Raw genomic sequence first — 21,747 nt, forward strand, 5'->3', positions numbered from 1 at the left:
TCTTCTTCGCTAGTATCTCTCTGAAAACGGACGTGTGGACGATATCTTCTCGGATCTGTATTACACTCGTTTCTCCCAGTGCTTACACAAGATCTTGGATGGTTGGACACCCACTGTCCATCCATTAGGTAAGTGCCAATGGGTTTACAAATGTATTGTCATTATACAGCACAAGTACAGTACAACTAAAATAAATGTGGCATTCACCCAGAGTGCAAATGTAACAGTAAAGTGCAATAGTAATATACAATGTAGAGGTGATTAAACTGTGTATGAAATATATAAATTAGTACTACTGAGTAATAGTGCTAATCAGATGTATGTACAGAGAGAGTTGTATTAATATGTACAGTGATACAGGTATAAAGACACTATGGTAGTAAGTCGTACTGGCCAGCAGCGTAACTACTAGTAAGAGTAGGTAAGGGATATGTATAGATATAGTATCTACAGATATGTAAAAGGATTATGTGCAGGTATGTATAGACGGATATGGATATATATATGGTAAGAATATATATATTACATATATACTATATATATTACACTTAGGGCTGGGCGATTAATTGATTTTATCGATTACGGTCATTCGAATGAATGATTTAGGGCGATTTATTTTACAAAAAGTGATGTTTGGTGAAAGTTAGATTTGCACTTTATTAATCCCAATAGGGAAATTCATTCTTGTTTGATGATCAAGAGGTTAAGTGAAGTTTGGTGAAAAAGCAAGTTATTGCACTATTAATCCCAGGGACATTTATCTTTGTTTGATCAAGTGTAAGTGTAAAAATTAAGTGAAGATTGGTGAAAATTAGGTTTGCACTTCAATCCCAATAGGGAAATTCATCTTGGTTTGATAATTCTTTTTGTGTCAAAGGTTATTTGAACGATTTCCTTGGCGTTTCTATTTTTTTTTTATTTTTTTTTTTTTAATCCACTTTTTCTCCCATTTCTCTACATTTTCTCCCATCCCAATTTTGTATCATCCAATTCAACCCTCCCCTGTCACGAACGCTGTTTCTTGCCTCCCACAAGCCGGCTGCAATGTGGACTAAGTCATACATAGCACAAGTCCCCTCCGGTACTTGAGGTAACAGCAGTCGCATCTTTTCACCTGCGCAGCTCGATCTCTCAGTGGCGAGGAGTAACGCGTGGGAGGCTCACGCTGCCCCCGACACTTCCTGATTCTACTGCGCAGGCGCACCAACCGACCTGTAGGAGTCGCTGTCCACAACACCCGATCCCCACCCATCAGTTTCCCACCCCCTAATACGGCCAATGTGTATTAGTACGGACGACCAGCTAAACTGAAAGCAATGTGGAGCGCTGGGATCGAACAGGCGATCCCAGCGTCTCCGCATTCGTGGCGAGCGCCTTGCCCACTACGCCACGTAGCCGCCCGGGGTGTTTCTAGTTTTCAAGAGAGAAAAAATCAATTAAAATCGGATACAAAAAGAAAAAATTAGATTTAATTTTTAGGCCATATCGCCCAGCCCTATACAGCATTATTGTACATAGAGAGAATAGAATAGAAGTACTTTATTGATCCCGATGGAAATTCAGCACTACAGATCGCTCACAATAAACATTTAGGTAGTCAAAAATCACAAATAAAAATACAGTCAGGGATATACATTCAAAATTATGTACTGTATATACCGTCTAAAATATACAGCCAAAGATATACAGTAATAAATGTACACATTTTAAATGTCGATGTAAAAAGTCCAGGAAGATATGGCAGAGTGAGGCACAGTGAGACGTTATATAGTCTGATGGCTGTTGAAATGAAGGACTTCCTGTGCCGTTCAGTGTTGCATCTTGGGAGTTTTAGTCTGACACTGAACGTGCTCCTTCTATTGGCCAAGTCTGTGAGAGGGGTTGTCCATGATGGTGTGGAGCTTAGCAAGACTCCTCCTCTCTGACAGAGAGTCTAACTCCACATGCTATCATACAGAGTTATATGGGTTATATGCAGGTGTATAAGTAGGTATATAGAAGGATTATATGCAGGTATATTCAGCCAGATATGGATATATATATATACGGTATATATAAATGTATATATGGTATATACAGCACGATTGTACACGCTATCATACAGACTTATATGGGTAGTATGAGGTAGGTATTTCTTTATTATTACTATGATTGTAGGGCAGTTGTAGACGGTGAAAGCAGTAGGTAGGCGTTCAAAGTGTTGTTCCAGAATGTATACTGTATTGAATGTTTTCTCAGGTTACTACATCCCGAGTCACGTGACGGAGGAGATGCTGTGGGAGTGTAAACAGCTCGGGGCTCATTCTCCAGCCACGCTGCTCACAACGCTCATGTTCTTCAACACTAAGTGAGTTGCCAGCTCTGCGACGTCATCTGCACATCCAGAATTACCACTGAGCTCCATGTACAACACATACATGGTGTCTGCGGGGTATACAAAATATTTCATTCGTAATTCTCAATTTAAGGCCTTAAAAGGTATATAAAATTAAATGTGCACAGGTATTACATTTGGGGGGGGGGGGGGGCTGTCACGAGATGAAATAATATTAAATATAATATATGAAATGCTTTTGTATTCAAGTCATTGTTTTTTGCGGGGCTACTGGGAGCTTGGTCCGTCTGGTGAGAGCTTGTAAGGAACATGCAATAATTTATAGCAGGAGGGGGAGGGGAGGATAAAGTAGAAAGGCAATACAATTATAGTATAGATACATTTTAAATTTATTTGAAGGATAAACCCCTTGAGATATGCTATCTCGTTTTCGAGGGGGTCCTTAAATCAAGCAGTGTAAAAAATATAATTAACTCTGAATATAAGTAACGGTGTAATCAAAGGTGCAGATGAGGGTCTGAATGCCCCATCAGTTATATCATACGTTACAATAAATATGAGCAATAAAACACTTAGAATCTGAATATCTACTATGAGCAAGTAAAGTAAACGGTAAACACAGGTGCAGTATACACAAGGTACCTAACTGTCTGGCATGATATACACAGGTGCTGTATACACAAGGTACCTAACTGTCTGGCATGATATACACAGGTGCAGTATACACAAGGTACCTAACTGGCATGATATACACAGATGCAGTATACACGAGGTACCTAACTGTCTGGCATGATATACGCAGGTGCAGTATACACAAGGTACCTAACTGGCATGATATACACAGGTGCAGTATACACGAGGTACCTAACTGTCTGGCATGATATACACAGGTGCAGTATACACAAGGTACCTAACTGGCATGATATACACAGGTGCAGTATACACAAGGTACCTAACTGGCCTGATATACACAGGTGCAGTATACACAAGGTACCTAACTGTCTGGCCTGATATACACAGGTGCAGTATACACAAGGTACCTAACTGGCTGGCCTGATATACACATGTGCAGTATACACAAGGTACCTAACTGGCTGGCCTGATATACACAGGTGCAGTATACACAAGGTACCTAACTGTCTGGCATGATATACACAGGTGCATTATACACAAGGTACCTAACTGGCTGGCCTGATATACACAGGTGCAGTATACACAAGGTACCTAACTGCCTGGCATGATATACACAGGTGCAGTATACACAAGGTACCTAACTGGCATGATATACACAGGTGCCGTATACACAAGGTACCTAACTGTCTGGCATGATATACACAGGTGCAGTATACACAAGGTACCTAACTGGCATGATATACACAGGTGCAGTATACACAAGGTACCTAACTGGCATGATATACACAGGTGCAGTATTATACACAAGGTACCTAACTGGCATGATATACACAGGTGCATTATACACAAGGTACCTAACTGCCTGGCCTGATATACACAGGTGCAGTATACACAAGGTACCTAACTGGCCTGATATATACAGGTGCAGTATACACAAGGTACCTAACTGGCATGATATACACAGGTGCAGTATACACAAGGTACCTAACTGGCCTGATATACACAGGTGCAGTATACACAAGGTACCTAACTGGCCTGATATACACAGGTGCAGTATACACAAGGTACCTAACTGGCCTGATATACACAGGTGCAGTATACACAAGGTACCTAACTGGCCTGATATACACAGGTGCAGTATACACAAGGTACCTAACTGGCCTGATATTAACAGGTGCAGTATACACAAGGTACCTAACTGCCTGGCCTGATATACACAGGTGCAGTATACACAAGGTACCTAACTGGCATGATATACACAGGTGCAGTATACACAAGGTACCTAACTGGCATGATATACACAGGTGCAGTATACACAAGGTACCTAACTGGCATGATATACACAGGTGCAGTATACACAAGGTACCTAACTGGCATGATATACACAGGTGCAGTATACACAAGGTACCTAACTGCCTGGCCTGATATACACAGGTGCAGTATACACAAGGTACCTAACTGGCCTGATATACACAGGTGCAGTATACACAAGGTACCTAACTGGCATGATATACACAGGTGCAGTATACACAAGGTACCTAACTGGCATGATATACACAGGTGCAGTATACACAAGGTACCTAACTGCCTGGCCTGATATACACAGGTGCAGTATACACAAGGTACCTAACTGCCTGGCCTGATATACACAGGTGCAGTATACATAAGGTACCTAACTGGCCTGATATATACAGGTGCAGTATACACAAGGTACCTAACTGGTTGGCCTGATATACACAGGTGCAGTATACACAAGGTACCTAACTGGCCTGATATACACAGGTGCCGTATACACAAGGTACCTAACTGTCTGGCATGATATACACAGGTGCATTATACACAAGGTACCTAACTGGCCTGATATATACAGGTGCAGTATACACAAGGTACCTAACTGCCTGGCATGATATACACAGGTGCCGTATACACAAGGTACCTAACTGGCATGATATACACAGGTGCAGTATACACAAGGTACCTAACTGGCATGATATACACAGGTGCAGTATTATACACAAGGTACCTAACTGGCATGATATACACAGGTGCATTATACACAAGGTACCTAACTGCCTGGCCTGATATACACAGGTGCAGTATACACAAGGTACCTAACTGGCCTGATATACACAGGTGCAGTATACACAAGGTACCTAACTGGCCTGATATATACAGGTGCAGTATACACAAGGTACCTAACTGGCATGATATACACAGGTGCAGTATACACAAGGTACCTAACTGGCCTGATATACACAGGTGCAGTATACACAAGGTACCTAACTGGCATGATATACACAGGTGCAGTATACACAAGGTACCTAACTGGCATGATATACACAGGTGCAGTATACACAAGGTACCTAACTGCCTGGCCTGATATACACAGGTGCAGTATACACAAGGTACCTAACTGGCATGATATACACAGGTGCAGTATACACAAGGTACCTAACTGGCATGATATACACAGGTGCAGTATACACAAGGTACCTAACTGGCATGATATACACAGGTGCAGTATACACAAGGTACCTAACTGGCATGATATACACAGGTGCAGTATACACAAGGTACCTAACTGCCTGGCCTGATATACACAGGTGCAGTATACACAAGGTACCTAACTGGCCTGATATACATAGGTGCAGTATACACAAGGTACCTAACTGGCATGATATACACAGGTGTAGTATACACAAGGTACCTAACTGGCATGATATACACAGGTGCAGTATACACAAGGTACCTAACTGGCATGATATACACAGGTGCAGTATACACAAGGTACCTAACTGCCTGGCCTGATATACACAGGTGCAGTATACACAAGGTACCTAACTGGCCTGATATACACAGGTGCAGTATACACAAGGTACCTAACTGGCATGATATACACAGGTGCAGTATACACAAGGTACCTAACTGGCATGATATACACAGGTGCAGTATACACAAGGTACCTAACTGCCTGGCCTGATATACACAGGTGCAGTATACACAAGGTACCTAACTGCCTGGCCTGATATACACAGGTGCAGTATACATAAGGTACCTAACTGGCCTGATATATACAGGTGCAGTATACACAAGGTACCTAACTGCCTGGCCTGATATACACAGGTGCAGTATACACAAGGTACCTAACTGTCTGGCATGATATACACAGGTGCAGTATACACAAGGTACCTAACTGGCCTGATATATACAGGTGCAGTATACACAAGGTACCTAACTGCCTGGCATGATATACACAGGTGCCGTATACACAAGGTACCTAACTGTCTGGCATGATATACACAGGTGCAGTATACACAAGGTACCTAACTGGCATGATATACACAGGTGCAGTATACACAAGGTACCTAACTGGCATGATATACACAGGTGCAGTATTATACACAAGGTACCTAACTGGCATGATATACACAGGTGCATTATACACAAGGTACCTAACTGCCTGGCCTGATATACACAGGTGCAGTATACACAAGGTACCTAACTGGCCTGATATATACAGGTGCAGTATACACAAGGTACCTAACTGGCATGATATACACAGGTGCAGTATACACAAGGTACCTAACTGGCCTGATATACACAGGTGCAGTATACACAAGGTACCTAACTGGCCTGATATACACAGGTGCAGTATACACAAGGTACCTAACTGGCATGATATACACAGGTGCAGTATACACAAGGTACCTAACTGGCATGATATACACAGGTGCAGTATACACAAGGTACCTAACTGGCATGATATACACAGGTGCAGTATACACAAGGTACCTAACTGCCTGGCCTGATATACACAGGTGCAGTATACACAAGGTACCTAACTGGCCTGATATATACAGGTGCAGTATACACAAGGTACCTAACTGGCATGATATACACAGGTGCAGTATACACAAGGTACCTAACTGGCCTGATATACACAGGTGCAGTATACACAAGGTACCTAACTGGCATGATATACACAGGTGCAGTATTATACACAAGGTACCTAACTGGCATGATATATACAGGTGCAGTATTATACACAAGGTACCTAACTGGCATGATATACACAGGTGCAGTATACACAAGGTACCTAACTGGCATGATATACACAGGTGCAGTATACACAAGGTACCTAACTGGCATGATATACACAAGTGCAGTATACACAAGGTACCTAACTGCCTGGCCTGATATACACAGGTGCAGTATACACAAGGTACCTAACTGCCTGGCCTGATATACACAGGTGCAGTATACACAAGGTACCTAACTGCCTGGCCTGATATACACAGGTGCATTATACACAAGGTACCTAACTGGCCTGATATATACAGGTGCAGTATACACAAGGTACCTAACTGCCTGGCATGATATACACAGGTGCCGTATACACAAGGTACCTAACTGTCTGGCATGATATACACAGGTGCAGTATACACAAGGTACCTAACTGGCATGATATACACAGGTGCAGTATACACAAGGTACCTAACTGGCATGATATACACAGGTGCAGTATTATACACAAGGTACCTAACTGGCATGATATACACAGGTGCATTATACACAAGGTACCTAACTGCCTGGCCTGATATACACAGGTGCAGTATACACAAGGTACCTAACTGGCCTGATATATACAGGTGCAGTATACACAAGGTACCTAACTGGCATGATATACACAGGTGCAGTATACACAAGGTACCTAACTGGCCTGGTATACACAGGTGCAGTATACACAAGGTACCTAACTGCCTGGCCTGATATACACAGGTGCAGTATACACAAGGTACCTAACTGGCCTGATATACACAGGTGCAGTATACACAAGGTACCTAACTGGCCTGATATATACAGGTGCAGTATACACAAGGTACCTAACTGGCATGATATACACAGGTGCAGTATACACAAGGTACCTAACTGGCCTGGTATACACAGGTGCAGTATACACAAGGTACCTAACTGCCTGGCCTGATATACACAGGTGCAGTATACACAAGGTACCTAACTGGCATGATATACACAGGTGCAGTATACACAAGGTACCTAACTGGCATGATATACACAGGTGCAGTATACACAAGGTACCTAACTGGCATGATATACACAGGTGCAGTATACACAAGGTACCTAACTGGCATGATATACACAGGTGCAGTATACACAATGTACCTAACTGCCTGGCCTGATATACACAGGTACAGTATACACAAGGTACCTAACTGGCCTGTTATATACAGGTGCAGTATACACAAGGTACCTAACTGGCCTGATATACACAGGTGCAGTATACACAAGGTACCTAACTGGCCTGATATACACAGGTGCAGTATACACAAGGTACCTAACTGGCATGATATACACAGGTGCAGTATACACAAGGTACCTAACTGGCATGATATACACAGGTGCAGTATACACAAGGTACCTAACTGCCTGGCCTGATATACACAGGTGCAGTATACATAAGGTACCTAACTGGCCTGATATATACAGGTGCAGTATACACAAGGTACCTAACTGGTTGGCCTGATATACACAGGTGCAGTATACACAAGGTACCTAACTGCCTGGCCTGATATACACAGGTGCAGTATACACAAGGTACCTAACTGCCTGGCCTGATATACACAGGTGCAGTATACACAAGGTACCTAACTGGCATGATATATACAGGTGCAGTATATACAAGGTACCTAACTGCCTGGCCTGATATACACAGGTGCAGTATACACAAGGTACCTAACTGGCATGATATACACGGGTGCAGTATATACAAGGTACCTAACTGCCTGGCCTGATATACACAGGTGCAGTATACACAAGGTACCTAACTGGCCTGATATACACAGGTGCAGTATACACAAGGTACCTAACTGGCATGATATACACAGGTGCAGTATACACAAGGTACCTAACTGGTTGGCCTGATATACACAGGTGCAGTATACACAAGGTACCTAACTGGCATGATATACACAGGTGCAGTATACACAAGGTACCTAACTGGCATGATATACACAGGTGCAGTATACATAAGGTACCTAACTGGCCTGATATACACAGGTGCAGTATACACAAGGTACCTAACTGCCTGGCCTGATATACACAGGTGCAGTATACACAAGGTACCTAACTGGCCTGATATATACAGGTGCGGTATACACAAGGTACCTAACTGGCATGATATACACAGGTGCAGTATACACAAGGTACCTAACTGGCATGATATACACAGGTGCAGTATACACAAGGTACCTAACTGGCATGATATACACAGGTGCAGTATACACAAGGTACCTAACTGGTTGGCCTGATATACACAGGTGCAGTATACACAAGGTACCTAACTGGCATGATATACACAGGTGCAGTATACACAAGGTACCTAACTGGCATGATATACACAGGTGCAGTATACATAAGGTACCTAACTGGCCTGATATACACAGGTGCAGTATACACAAGGTACCTAACTGCCTGGCCTGATATACACAGGTGCAGTATACACAAGGTACCTAACTGGCCTGATATACACAGGTGCAGTATACACAAGGTACCTAACTGGCATGATATACACAGGTGCAGTATACACAAGGTACCTAACTGGCATGATATACACAGGTGCAGTATTATACACAAGGTACCTAACTGGCATGATATATACAGGTGCAGTATTATACACAAGGTACCTAACTGGCATGATATACACAGGTGCAGTATACACAAGGTACCTAACTGGCATGATATACACAGGTGCAGTATACACAAGGTACCTAACTGGCATGATATACACAAGTGCAGTATACACAAGGTACCTAACTGCCTGGCCTGATATACACAGGTGCAGTATACACAAGGTACCTAACTGCCTGGCCTGATATACACAGGTGCAGTATACACAAGGTACCTAACTGCCTGGCCTGATATACACAGGTGCATTATACACAAGGTACCTAACTGGCCTGATATATACAGGTGCAGTATACACAAGGTACCTAACTGCCTGGCATGATATACACAGGTGCCGTATACACAAGGTACCTAACTGTCTGGCATGATATACACAGGTGCAGTATACACAAGGTACCTAACTGGCATGATATACACAGGTGCAGTATACACAAGGTACCTAACTGGCATGATATACACAGGTGCAGTATTATACACAAGGTACCTAACTGGCATGATATACACAGGTGCATTATACACAAGGTACCTAACTGCCTGGCCTGATATACACAGGTGCAGTATACACAAGGTACCTAACTGGCCTGATATATACAGGTGCAGTATACACAAGGTACCTAACTGGCATGATATACACAGGTGCAGTATACACAAGGTACCTAACTGGCCTGGTATACACAGGTGCAGTATACACAAGGTACCTAACTGCCTGGCCTGATATACACAGGTGCAGTATACACAAGGTACCTAACTGGCCTGATATACACAGGTGCAGTATACACAAGGTACCTAACTGGCCTGATATATACAGGTGCAGTATACACAAGGTACCTAACTGGCATGATATACACAGGTGCAGTATACACAAGGTACCTAACTGGCCTGGTATACACAGGTGCAGTATACACAAGGTACCTAACTGCCTGGCCTGATATACACAGGTGCAGTATACACAAGGTACCTAACTGGCATGATATACACAGGTGCAGTATACACAAGGTACCTAACTGGCATGATATACACAGGTGCAGTATACACAAGGTACCTAACTGGCATGATATACACAGGTGCAGTATACACAAGGTACCTAACTGGCATGATATACACAGGTGCAGTATACACAATGTACCTAACTGCCTGGCCTGATATACACAGGTACAGTATACACAAGGTACCTAACTGGCCTGTTATATACAGGTGCAGTATACACAAGGTACCTAACTGGCCTGATATACACAGGTGCAGTATACACAAGGTACCTAACTGGCCTGATATACACAGGTGCAGTATACACAAGGTACCTAACTGGCATGATATACACAGGTGCAGTATACACAAGGTACCTAACTGGCATGATATACACAGGTGCAGTATACACAAGGTACCTAACTGCCTGGCCTGATATACACAGGTGCAGTATACATAAGGTACCTAACTGGCCTGATATATACAGGTGCAGTATACACAAGGTACCTAACTGGTTGGCCTGATATACACAGGTGCAGTATACACAAGGTACCTAACTGCCTGGCCTGATATACACAGGTGCAGTATACACAAGGTACCTAACTGCCTGGCCTGATATACACAGGTGCAGTATACACAAGGTACCTAACTGGCATGATATATACAGGTGCAGTATATACAAGGTACCTAACTGCCTGGCCTGATATACACAGGTGCAGTATACACAAGGTACCTAACTGGCATGATATACACGGGTGCAGTATATACAAGGTACCTAACTGCCTGGCCTGATATACACAGGTGCAGTATACACAAGGTACCTAACTGGCCTGATATACACAGGTGCAGTATACACAAGGTACCTAACTGGCATGATATACACAGGTGCAGTATACACAAGGTACCTAACTGGTTGGCCTGATATACACAGGTGCAGTATACACAAGGTACCTAACTGGCATGATATACACAGGTGCAGTATACACAAGGTACCTAACTGGCATGATATACACAGGTGCAGTATACATAAGGTACCTAACTGGCCTGATATACACAGGTGCAGTATACACAAGGTACCTAACTGCCTGGCCTGATATACACCGGTGCAGTATACACAAGGTACCTAACTGGCCTGATATATACAGGTGCGGTATACACAAGGTACCTAACTGGCATGATATACACAGGTGCAGTATACACAAGGTACCTAACTGGCATGATATACACAGGTGCAGTATACACAAGGTACCTAACTGGCATGATATACACAGGTGCAGTATACACAAGGTACCTAACTGCCTGGCCTGATATACACAGGTGCAGTATACACAAGGTACCTAACTGGCCTGATATATACAGGTGCAGTATACACAAGGTACCTAACTGGCATGATATACACAGGTGCAGTATACACAAGGTACCTAACTGGCATGATATACACAGGTGCAGTATACACAAGGTACCTAACTGGCATGATATACACAGGTGCAGTATACATAAGGTACCTAACTGGCCTGATATATACAGGTGCAGTATACACAAGGTACCTAACTGGTTGGCCTGATATACACAGGTGCAGTATACACAAGGTACCTAACTGGCATGATATACACAGGTGCAGTATACACAAGGTACCTAACTGCCTGGCCTGATATACACAGGTGCAGTATACACAAGGTACCTAACTGGCCTGATATACACAGGTGCAGTATACACAAGGTACCTAACTGGCATGATATATACAGGTGCAGTATACACAAGGTACCTAACTGCCTGGCCTGATATACACAGGTGCAGTATACACAAGGTACCTAACTGGCATGATATACACAGGTGCAGTATACACAAGGTACCTAACTGGCATGATATACACAGGTGCCGTATACACAAGGTACCTAACTGGCATGATATACACAGGTGCAGTATACACAAGGTACCTAACTGGCCTGATATACACAGGTGCTGTATACACAAGGTACCTAACTGGCATGATATACACGGGTGCCGTATACACAAGGTACCTAACTGGCATGATATACACAGGTGCCGTATACACAAGGTACCTAACTGGCCTGATATATACAGGTGCAGTATACACAAGGTACCTAACTGGTTGGCCTGATATACACAGGTGCAGTATACACAAGGTACCTAACTGCCTGGCCTGATATACACAGGTGCAGTATACACAAGGTACCTAACTGGCCTGATATATACAGGTGCAGTATACACAAGGTACCTAACTGGCATGATATACACAGGTGCCGTATACACAAGGTACCTAACTGGCATGATATACACAGGTGCAGTATACACAAGGTACCTAACTGGCCTGATATATACAGGTGCAGTATACACAAGGTACCTAACTGGCATGATATACACAGGTGCAGTATACACAAGGTACCTAACTGGCCTGATATACACAGGTGCAGTATACACAAGGTACCTAACTGGCCTGATATATACAGGTGCAGTATACACAAGGTACCTAACTGGCATGATATACACAGGTGCAGTATACACAAGGTACCTAACTGGCCTGGTATACACAGGTGCAGTATACACAAGGTACCTAACTGGCATGATATACACAGGTGCAGTATACACAAGGTACCTAACTGGCCTGGTATACACAGGTGCAGTATACACAAGGTACCTAACTGGCATGATATACACAGGTGCAGTATACACAAGGTACCTAACTGGCCTGATATATACAGATGCAGTATACACAAGGTACCTAACTGGCATGATATATACAGGTGCAGTATACACAAGGTACCTAACTGGCATGATATACACAGGTGCAGTATACACAAGGTACCTAACTGCCTGGCATGATATACACAGGTGCAGTATACACAAGGTACCTAACTGGCCTGATATATATACAGGTGCAGTATACACAAGGTACCTAACTGGCATGATATACACAGGTGCAGTATACACAAGGTACCTAACTGGCATGATATACACAGGTGCAGTATACACAAGGTACCTAACTGGCCTGATATACACAGGTGCAGTATACACAAGGTACCTAACTGGAATGATATACACAGGTGCAGTATACACAAGGTACCTAACTGCCTGGCCTGATATACACAGGTGCAGTATACACAAGGTACCTAACTGGCCTGATATATACAGGTGCAGTATACACAAGGTACCTAACTGGCCTGATATATACAGGTGCAGTATACACAAGGTACCTAACTGGCCTGATATACACAAGGTGCAGTATACACAAGGTACCTAACTGGCCTGATATATACAGGTGCCGTATACACAAGGTACCTAACTCTGAGCATTCGAATTCTAAATCAACATTCGAATTTTTTATATATATATTTTCTTTTATGTGTCTATTCATTCTGTTTAAACCAATGCGGTTTTTCTTCACAGTTGCAGATAAAGATTAGGCTACACTAATATTATAGTATTAAAACTGATGAGTATATTTAGTAAAAATAAAAAAAAAAAAAAAAAACGAATTGAATCAGATTAATCACTTTATTCAAATTGAGGATTTAGTTTGAGGATTTATAAAAATTACAACATTTTAAATTAAATAATAAAAAAAATAAAAAGGTTCGAACATGCGTTCGAAAAACCCTGACGAATTTCGAAGCCCAAAACTGCCCAAAATTTCGAAGCTCGAAAACTGTGCGGAGGAAATATCTTTTTTTATCCACTTTTTCTCCCCATTTTCTATTTTTCTCCCATCCCAATTTCGTGTGTCCAATTCTTCCCTCCCCTGTCTTGAACATTGCTAGACTATGCCTCCCACAGGTCAGTTGTAGTGAGGACAGAAGCCTTGCATCACGTGTCCCCTCCGGTACACGAGGAGGCAGCCTGTTGCATCTTTTCACCGCAGCAGCTCGAACTCTCAGTGGCGAGGAGTAACGCGTGGGAGGCTCACGCTGCCCCCGCTACTTCCTGCTTCCATCGCACCGGCGTCACCAAACCGACCTGTAGGAGTCGCTGTCCACAACGTCAAATCCCCACCCACCGGCTTTCCCACCCTCTAACACTTGCCAATTGTGTTAGTATGAACGACCGGCCAGCCGGTAGCAACACCGAGAGCTGGGCTCGAACCCAGCGTCTCCTGCGTTAGAGGTGAGTGCCTTGCCCACTGCGCCAATCAGCCGCCCCGCGCGGAGGAATTTCAATGATACACAGAGTCATACACAGAGTCAGAAAGGAAGTGCGACATCGGCCGCATACCACCATGCTGCGGTATTGGACCTTTGCGATCTCAGACGCATTGCCACACAGTACCACAACCTTGCTGGATGATTTATGAATGGAAATAGTGAATACAAGTAATAATGATCCAATAATGAGTATACTCGTTGTTGGCGTCCAACGATTGTATATATGTATATAAAATATACATAAGTCGAGTTAGACCGCGCTCACAATGTCTGACACTGGGTGCTGAAATCACGAAGATTAAGTTGAAGAAAGCAGGAAGCCGGACCAGCACTCTCAGATTCAAAAGTTGTAATGGCAGCCTGAAACATACATGTTTCGGAACTGATTTGTTCCTTAGTCAGTGTTTGGCTAGCAGTGTTCAATGAGACAAAATGGTGGTTATATACCAGGGTAGGCAGGAAATGACATCAAAACACAGGTGTGCCTGGGATTGCTGGTCAACTATGACCCTAGGAAGGACATTTAAATATAAAGTCTATTCCTAAATACAAAAAATACATATATACCAAAATGACCAGAAACAAAATGCATCTTGCCCCTAGTTTCTAGGGCTAAATAGATAAGCCCCTTACCGTATTTACAAAACAAAAATTCTCCTATGAGCAACCTTAGAAAACCATACCTCACAAAAAACAATCATAATTAATCATGAAATAATAATAATGATGGTGAAAGGCACTTAAAGGAAACAGGTTAACACGTTCTTTTCATTCATTCCCCTTGGTTCAATGCAATTGAACAAATGAATATAATAACATTCACGTTGCAATAATAACTTGTGCCTGTCTCCCCCTCTAGAGGGCCTGTGGACTAACTCGACCTCTAATCTTGAAAAATTACAGACCCATCGTCAATCTTCCGTTCCTATCCAAAGTGTTAGAACGGATCGTCGCAACGCAATTTACTGACCATTTATCAAACAATAATCTTAATGAATCTTTTCAATCTGGCTTTAGAGCCTTAAACTCCACCGAAACGGCGGTTACGAAACTGAGTTTTTCCTTACCTTCGCGTGGGGTATGTCTGGGAGTGTTTGCATTAATTCATTTATTTGCATTTATTTTAAATTTGTTGGACCTTATGGTGTTCTTGTTTTGTTCTTGACTTATTGTTATGTTTCTTCTTGACTTGTTTAAAGAAGACGTGTCCGGCCCATGGGGACATTAACGTGTGTTGTCGGGCCTTACAAATAAATTTGATTTGATTTGATTTTGATTTAACTCGAGTCTCATGTATTTAAGATCATTAACGGCATGTTTGCATTTAGAAAAATGTCTAGCTACCGAAGACTTGACATCTGAATTTCTAACTGAACATTTATGTTCACTAATTCTCGCTTTAAAGGCTCTAGTTGTTTTACCCACATAAGAAAAATTACACTGACATTTCAGCAGATTTGAGGAATTACACGTAATACGTCCTTTAACAGGTATACGTTTGCCCGTTTTTGGGTGTGTGTAGAATTTATCTTTGATCATGCCTTGACATTGTACACAGGCCTGACAGGGGAAATTACCATCTGGGATGTTGGACATAAAATGAGTGGGTTTCCTTAGAGGGAAGATCAGTTTTGACTAGAAGATTAGAAAGATTTGCATGTCTTTTATAAAAATAATTAGGCGAGTGCTGAAACGTAAGGGGATCGGACTGAAGAATATGCCAATATTAAATGTCCTTCCTAGGGTCATAGTTGACCAGCAATCCCAGGCACACCTATGTTTTGATGTCATTTCCTGCCTACCCTGGTATATAACCACCATTTTGTCTCATTGAACACTGCTAGCCAAACACTATAAAATATACATAAAAAGGGCATGATAAAATAGACATGCTAAATTCCTGAGATTATTAGCTACGGATTTAAGGCACTGGGTCCTATGTACACTACTATACAATATACAGTTTTTTTTAGGGCGGCTAAGTGGCGCAGTGGGCAAGGCGCTCGCCACTAACGCAGGAGATGCTGGGTTCGAGCCCAGCTCTCTGCGTTGCTTCCGGCTTGGCTGGTCGTTCATACTAATACAATTGGCAGTATTAGGGGGTGGGAAAGCCGGTGGGTGGGGATCGGACGTTGTGGACAGCGACTCCTACAGGTCGGTTGGTGTGCCTGTACAGCAGAATCGGGAAGTATTGGGGGCAGCGTGAGCCTCCCACGCGTTATTCCTCGCCACTGAGAGATCGCGCTGTACAGGTGAAAAGATGCGACGGCTGCCTCCTCGTGTACCGGAGGGGACACGTGATGCAAGGCTTCGTCCACATTGCAGCCGACCAGTGGGAGGCATGGTCTAATAACGTTCGAGACGGGAGGGTAGAATTGGACAATACGAAATTGGGATGGGAGAAAAAATTTAAAATGGGGAGAAAAAGTAGACAAAAAAATATATATATACAGTTTTTACTCTATATCCATATGCTATACTGGCTATATCTAAACTATACTATACAAGAACCACATCGGTTCTTTCCTTAAAGTGACCTTTATTTTTCTCGTTCCTTTAAAGTGTCCTTTCCATTTTGTTTTAAAGTGACCGTTTGTGTGTAAGCGATTGCAGCATGTGTGTTGTGTGTGTGTGTATGTGTGTGCGCATATGTACTTGTGTGTGGAGAGTTCAGTGTTCTGATGGCCTGGGGGAAGTAGCTGAGGTGTAGTCTCTCTGTTCTCGTTGCGTGTGTGCGCTTGCCTGACCGCAGCAGCTTGAACAGGCTGTTTGTTGGGGTGGTGGGGGTGTTTCATTATACTGCAGGCTCTGGATTTGCACCTCCTGTTATATACAGTAAGTCCTGCAGGGGTGGTAGTGCAATACCCGTCCCGTAGTACGCTCGAGTGCACCACTCTCTGAAGGGCCTTCCTGTCCTGTGCCGTGCTGTCTCAGGTGATAGAGGCGCTGTTTCACCTTTTTTACCACAGAATCTATGCGAGTTGTCCATGTCAGGTCCTCTGTGATGTGGACTCCTAGGTACTTGAAACTGCTTACCCTGTCCACGATAGCCCCATTTATCCACAGTGGCGTGTGTGTCCCCTGCTGTATTCTCCTAAAATCCACAATCAGCTCCTTTTGGTTTTACCAATGTTCAGGAGTAGGCTGTTATCCTGGCACCAGCGTGAAATATATATATTTCAATTATATTAATAATTATTATAAATATTTTTTTTCTGTTGTACCGAACCGTGACCCCAATACCGAGGTACGTACCGAACCGTGGCTTCTGTGTACCGTTACACCCCTAATAGATAGATACGTTATTCATCCCCTTGGGGAAATTTGCGTTTCCAGTAGCTCTCATCAGTCAATATTACAGTTTAAATAGACATAAAATGGACACACAATAAAAGAGTCCACTGTGGTGGACAAACGGTAAAAACAGTACTTAAGGTCAAAGTTCAAAAAAGGTAGCAGCAGTAAAATAGATCAATAAATTATGTCTGATGGCTGAGGGGACAAAAGATCCCCTGTACTGCTCAGTCCGTGAGCGCAGCGAGATGAGCCGTCCGCTGCAACTGCTCCTCTGTTGTTGTATACGTGCTTCTTTTATGCCTCAGCAATGCAGTGCATGAATAACTCGTTTCTGTTCCAGATATTTCCGTCTGACGACAGTAGAGCAACACTTGAAGGTGGCCTTCTCCAAGGTCCTGAGACACACCAAGAAGAACCCCTCCAACCCCAAAGACAAAACCACCAGCATCCGGTTCCTCAAAGGACAAGGCCCACACCACGTGGGACAGAAAGGTGCTCCTATAGAAATTGAGATGTCAGAAGGGCGGCTACGTGGCGTAGTGGGCAAGGCACTCGCCACGAATGCGGAGACGCTGGGCTTGCCTGTTCGAGCCCAGCGCTCCACATTGCTTTCAGTTTAGCTGGTCGTTCATACTAATACACATTGGCCGTATTAGGGGGTGGGAAACTGATGGGTGGGGATCGGGCGTTGTGGACAGCGACTCCTACAGGTCGGTTGGTGCGCCTGCGCAGTAGAATCAGGAAGTGTCGGGGGCAGCGTGAGCCTCCCACGCGTTACTCCTCGCCACTGAGAGATCGAGCTGCGCAGGTGAAAAGATGCGACTGCTGTTACCTCAAGTACCGGAGGGGACTTGTGCTATGTATGACTTAGTCCACATTGCAGCCGGCTTGTGGGAGGCAAGAAACAGCGTTCATGACAGGGGAGTTGAATTGGATGATATAAAATTGGGATGGGAGAAAATATAGAAAATGGGAGAAAAAGTGGATAAAAAAAAAAAAGATTGAGATGTCATACGCAAGTCTTCAAGCGTTGATAGGTTCACACCACTAACCTTTGACCTTTTGACTTGTGTTTCAGTGACCGATGACATGTATGAAGAGCAGACAGAAGATCCTGAGAATCCACTGCGTTGCCCCATTAAACTGTATGACTTTTATCTCTTCAAATGGTGAGTGATGTTTCGCGGATTGGCCCTTTAACCCATTTAGACCTAAAACACCTGCTAATAATACATTATATAGCCTGCATATACACAATCATGCATGTTTCCCAGTTTCAATGGGTTAAGTTGCACACGCTCATCCAGTGAGGTGGGTTTTGAGAACTGAACATTCTAATGGTGATGTCATAATGGCTACTTTCTGAGAAAACATCCCAAAGAAAATTCACTGGAAAGGGTTAATAGCAAAAATCGTATACAATAGTTTCTATCTTCAGGGTTCCTGCATGTTTTTTTTTGTTCATCAAATTCCATGACTTCCATGGCCTATATTTGTTCATGTCTGTGTTCAATTGATACATTTGATTGTTGAATAGTTGCCCCAGGCTTTGGTTTTGGCAACAATCACTTAATATGTTTACGTTATAGACTTTTTTCACAGCAGGCCATTTTGGCTAGTCATAGCAGGGTAAACACAGGTGTAACTACCGGTAATAACATTAATTATAGTTCTGTTCAATTTAGGTGTGACAGAGCCAGGGCCCCTGGTATTGTGCATTCTGGCACACCTAAATGGAATGGAACCCTAATTGAATGTTATTAGTTACACCTGTGTATTACCCTGCTATGACTAGCCAAAATGGCCTGCTGTGAAAAAAGTCTATAACGTAAACATATTAAGTGATTGTTGCCAAAACCAAAGCCTGGGGCAACTATTCAACAATCAAATCATCAAAATGGCTGCTGTGAAAAAAGTCTATTTAGGTTATTGTTTGAAGATAACTAGATGTATCAGTTAAGCCAAGCTTGGCATGTATCACTTCAACAAAGATTATAAACCTATTTCCTTTTGTGATCAAATTATCAACATATTTCCATGACATTTCCAAAAGATTTGAGAACATGGTATAATTTTCCATAATTTTTCCAGTCCTTCAAAGACACAATTTTCTAATTCCATGACTTGTTTTGACAGGATGACGTTGTAGGAACCCTGTATTATATTTTCCTCTCAATATGTTTAGAAATGTATAAAAACCTAAATCCCTTTTGCTTCCTCCCAGCCCCCAGAGTGCCAAGGGCCGCAACGACGCATACTACCTGACGCCAGAGCCGGTCGTGGCGCCCAACAGTCCGATATGGTACTCGACTCAGCCTATCACAGCTCAGCAAGTGGAGCACATGCTCGCTCGCATCGCTGTTGTCCGAGACATCCAGGACGCCATCGGCTCCGTGTCGGGGACCATGAACTGAGCGAGACCGGACCGCTCACATAGGACACTCCTCCAGCACTGACTGTTTGACTCTATGCAGTACCCCCCCCTACTCACTCTCTGTTCGCTTCACCGGCCAAACTATCTCTGTGGAAATCTTCAACGGCTCCCTCGGCGATCCTAACCGTATCACTCATACACTCATAGGAGTGAGAAAGTGTGGCAGTGGTTTTTCTTTTTTTTTACAGAGCGAATTCTTTGCCTTTTGAACATTCAAATTCCTCTGTTAAATTTCACGCCTAATGCAAAACGGACAGAGCTTGTGTTCTCTCCACGGGTCACGTGACATGACGTGTTTTGATATGGCTCCCTCTCGTCGGTTCACCAATGATGAACTCTTCCACCGTCGAGGGATCCTAATGATTCGTATCAATATTATACACGATACGCAAACGTTCACCCTTCCGCTCTACAAACTCACGGACTACGTCGCCTTGTCTTACTCCTCTCAGATCCCCAGAAAGTGTTATTAACACTTTAATTAAATGACTGGGACCTCTTGCTCTCACACCATTGGACATTCTTTTTTACGTATTGCATTTTTGATCTCCTGTATGTATTACTATTACAGTAGTGTTGGAAACTATAAAAAGAATATGTGCCTGTGTTTAAAAAAAGAAAGAAAAAAAAGACCTGTTGTAATTTATGCTTGTGAATCTTTTCAGTGTGTGTATGTGTGTGAGATGAGGGGACGCAAAAAAAAATTCTCTCAGGCCAAATCCAGTCACTACAACCCAATGTAGGGTTTTTGTATATTGATTATTGGATGCATTTGATACAAAAATAAAAGGTGCACTCATGAGATTTTTAATTGTTTGGAAGGAGAACCGTGTACACTTGACCACATGCACCTCTGTGGAATAAGCGCATAATTTAAAGGAACACTAACACTAAGAATGCCAAGGAGATGGATACCAATTTTCTCTCTGAGCGTTCATAGAAAGCTATCCGGCTGCAAGCTAGCCTAGCTTCAGCTTTCTATGAAAGCTCCGAGAGGAAATTGGTATCCATCTTGTCCGACTCTGGAGAAGACGGTAAGCGCATTTCCCATAATGTTGGCGTGTTCCTTTTAATGGTGAACTGTACACAATTCTCACTCCAAATTATATAAAATCTTAAGAGTGCACCTTTTTAAATAGGAATTCAGTGTATTATATTGATCTTTTTCATTTCCATCATCTCTCAAAATAAAGCCAGGTTTACTTTACTCCAATGTTTGTTTA

The 21,747-nt window shown here is 42.9% G+C and overlaps 1 protein-coding gene across 2 annotated transcripts in view; it reads left to right on the forward strand.

The window, feature by feature from the left end:
• The window catches only part of LOC311230314 (transcriptional regulator QRICH1-like), a 46,578-nt gene extending 24,867 nt beyond the window's left edge, over positions 1-21,711 (forward strand). For both annotated transcript variants that reach the window (XM_084316555.1, XM_084316554.1), the window contains exons 8-12: positions 14-128; positions 2,239-2,347; positions 18,431-18,582; positions 19,169-19,259; positions 20,315-21,711. In XM_084316555.1, the coding sequence (XP_084172681.1) occupies positions 14-128; positions 2,239-2,347; positions 18,431-18,582; positions 19,169-19,259; positions 20,315-20,504 (657 nt within the window). In that variant the 3' untranslated portion in view covers positions 20,505-21,711. The remainder of the gene's footprint in view (positions 1-13; positions 129-2,238; positions 2,348-18,430; positions 18,583-19,168; positions 19,260-20,314) is intronic.
• The last annotated feature ends 36 nt before the right edge of the window (positions 21,712-21,747 follow it).

Source organism: Notolepis coatsorum (assembly GCF_963971535.1).
Source record: "Notolepis coatsorum genome assembly, chromosome: 6".
NCBI lineage: Eukaryota > Metazoa > Chordata > Actinopteri > Aulopiformes > Paralepididae > Notolepis > Notolepis coatsorum.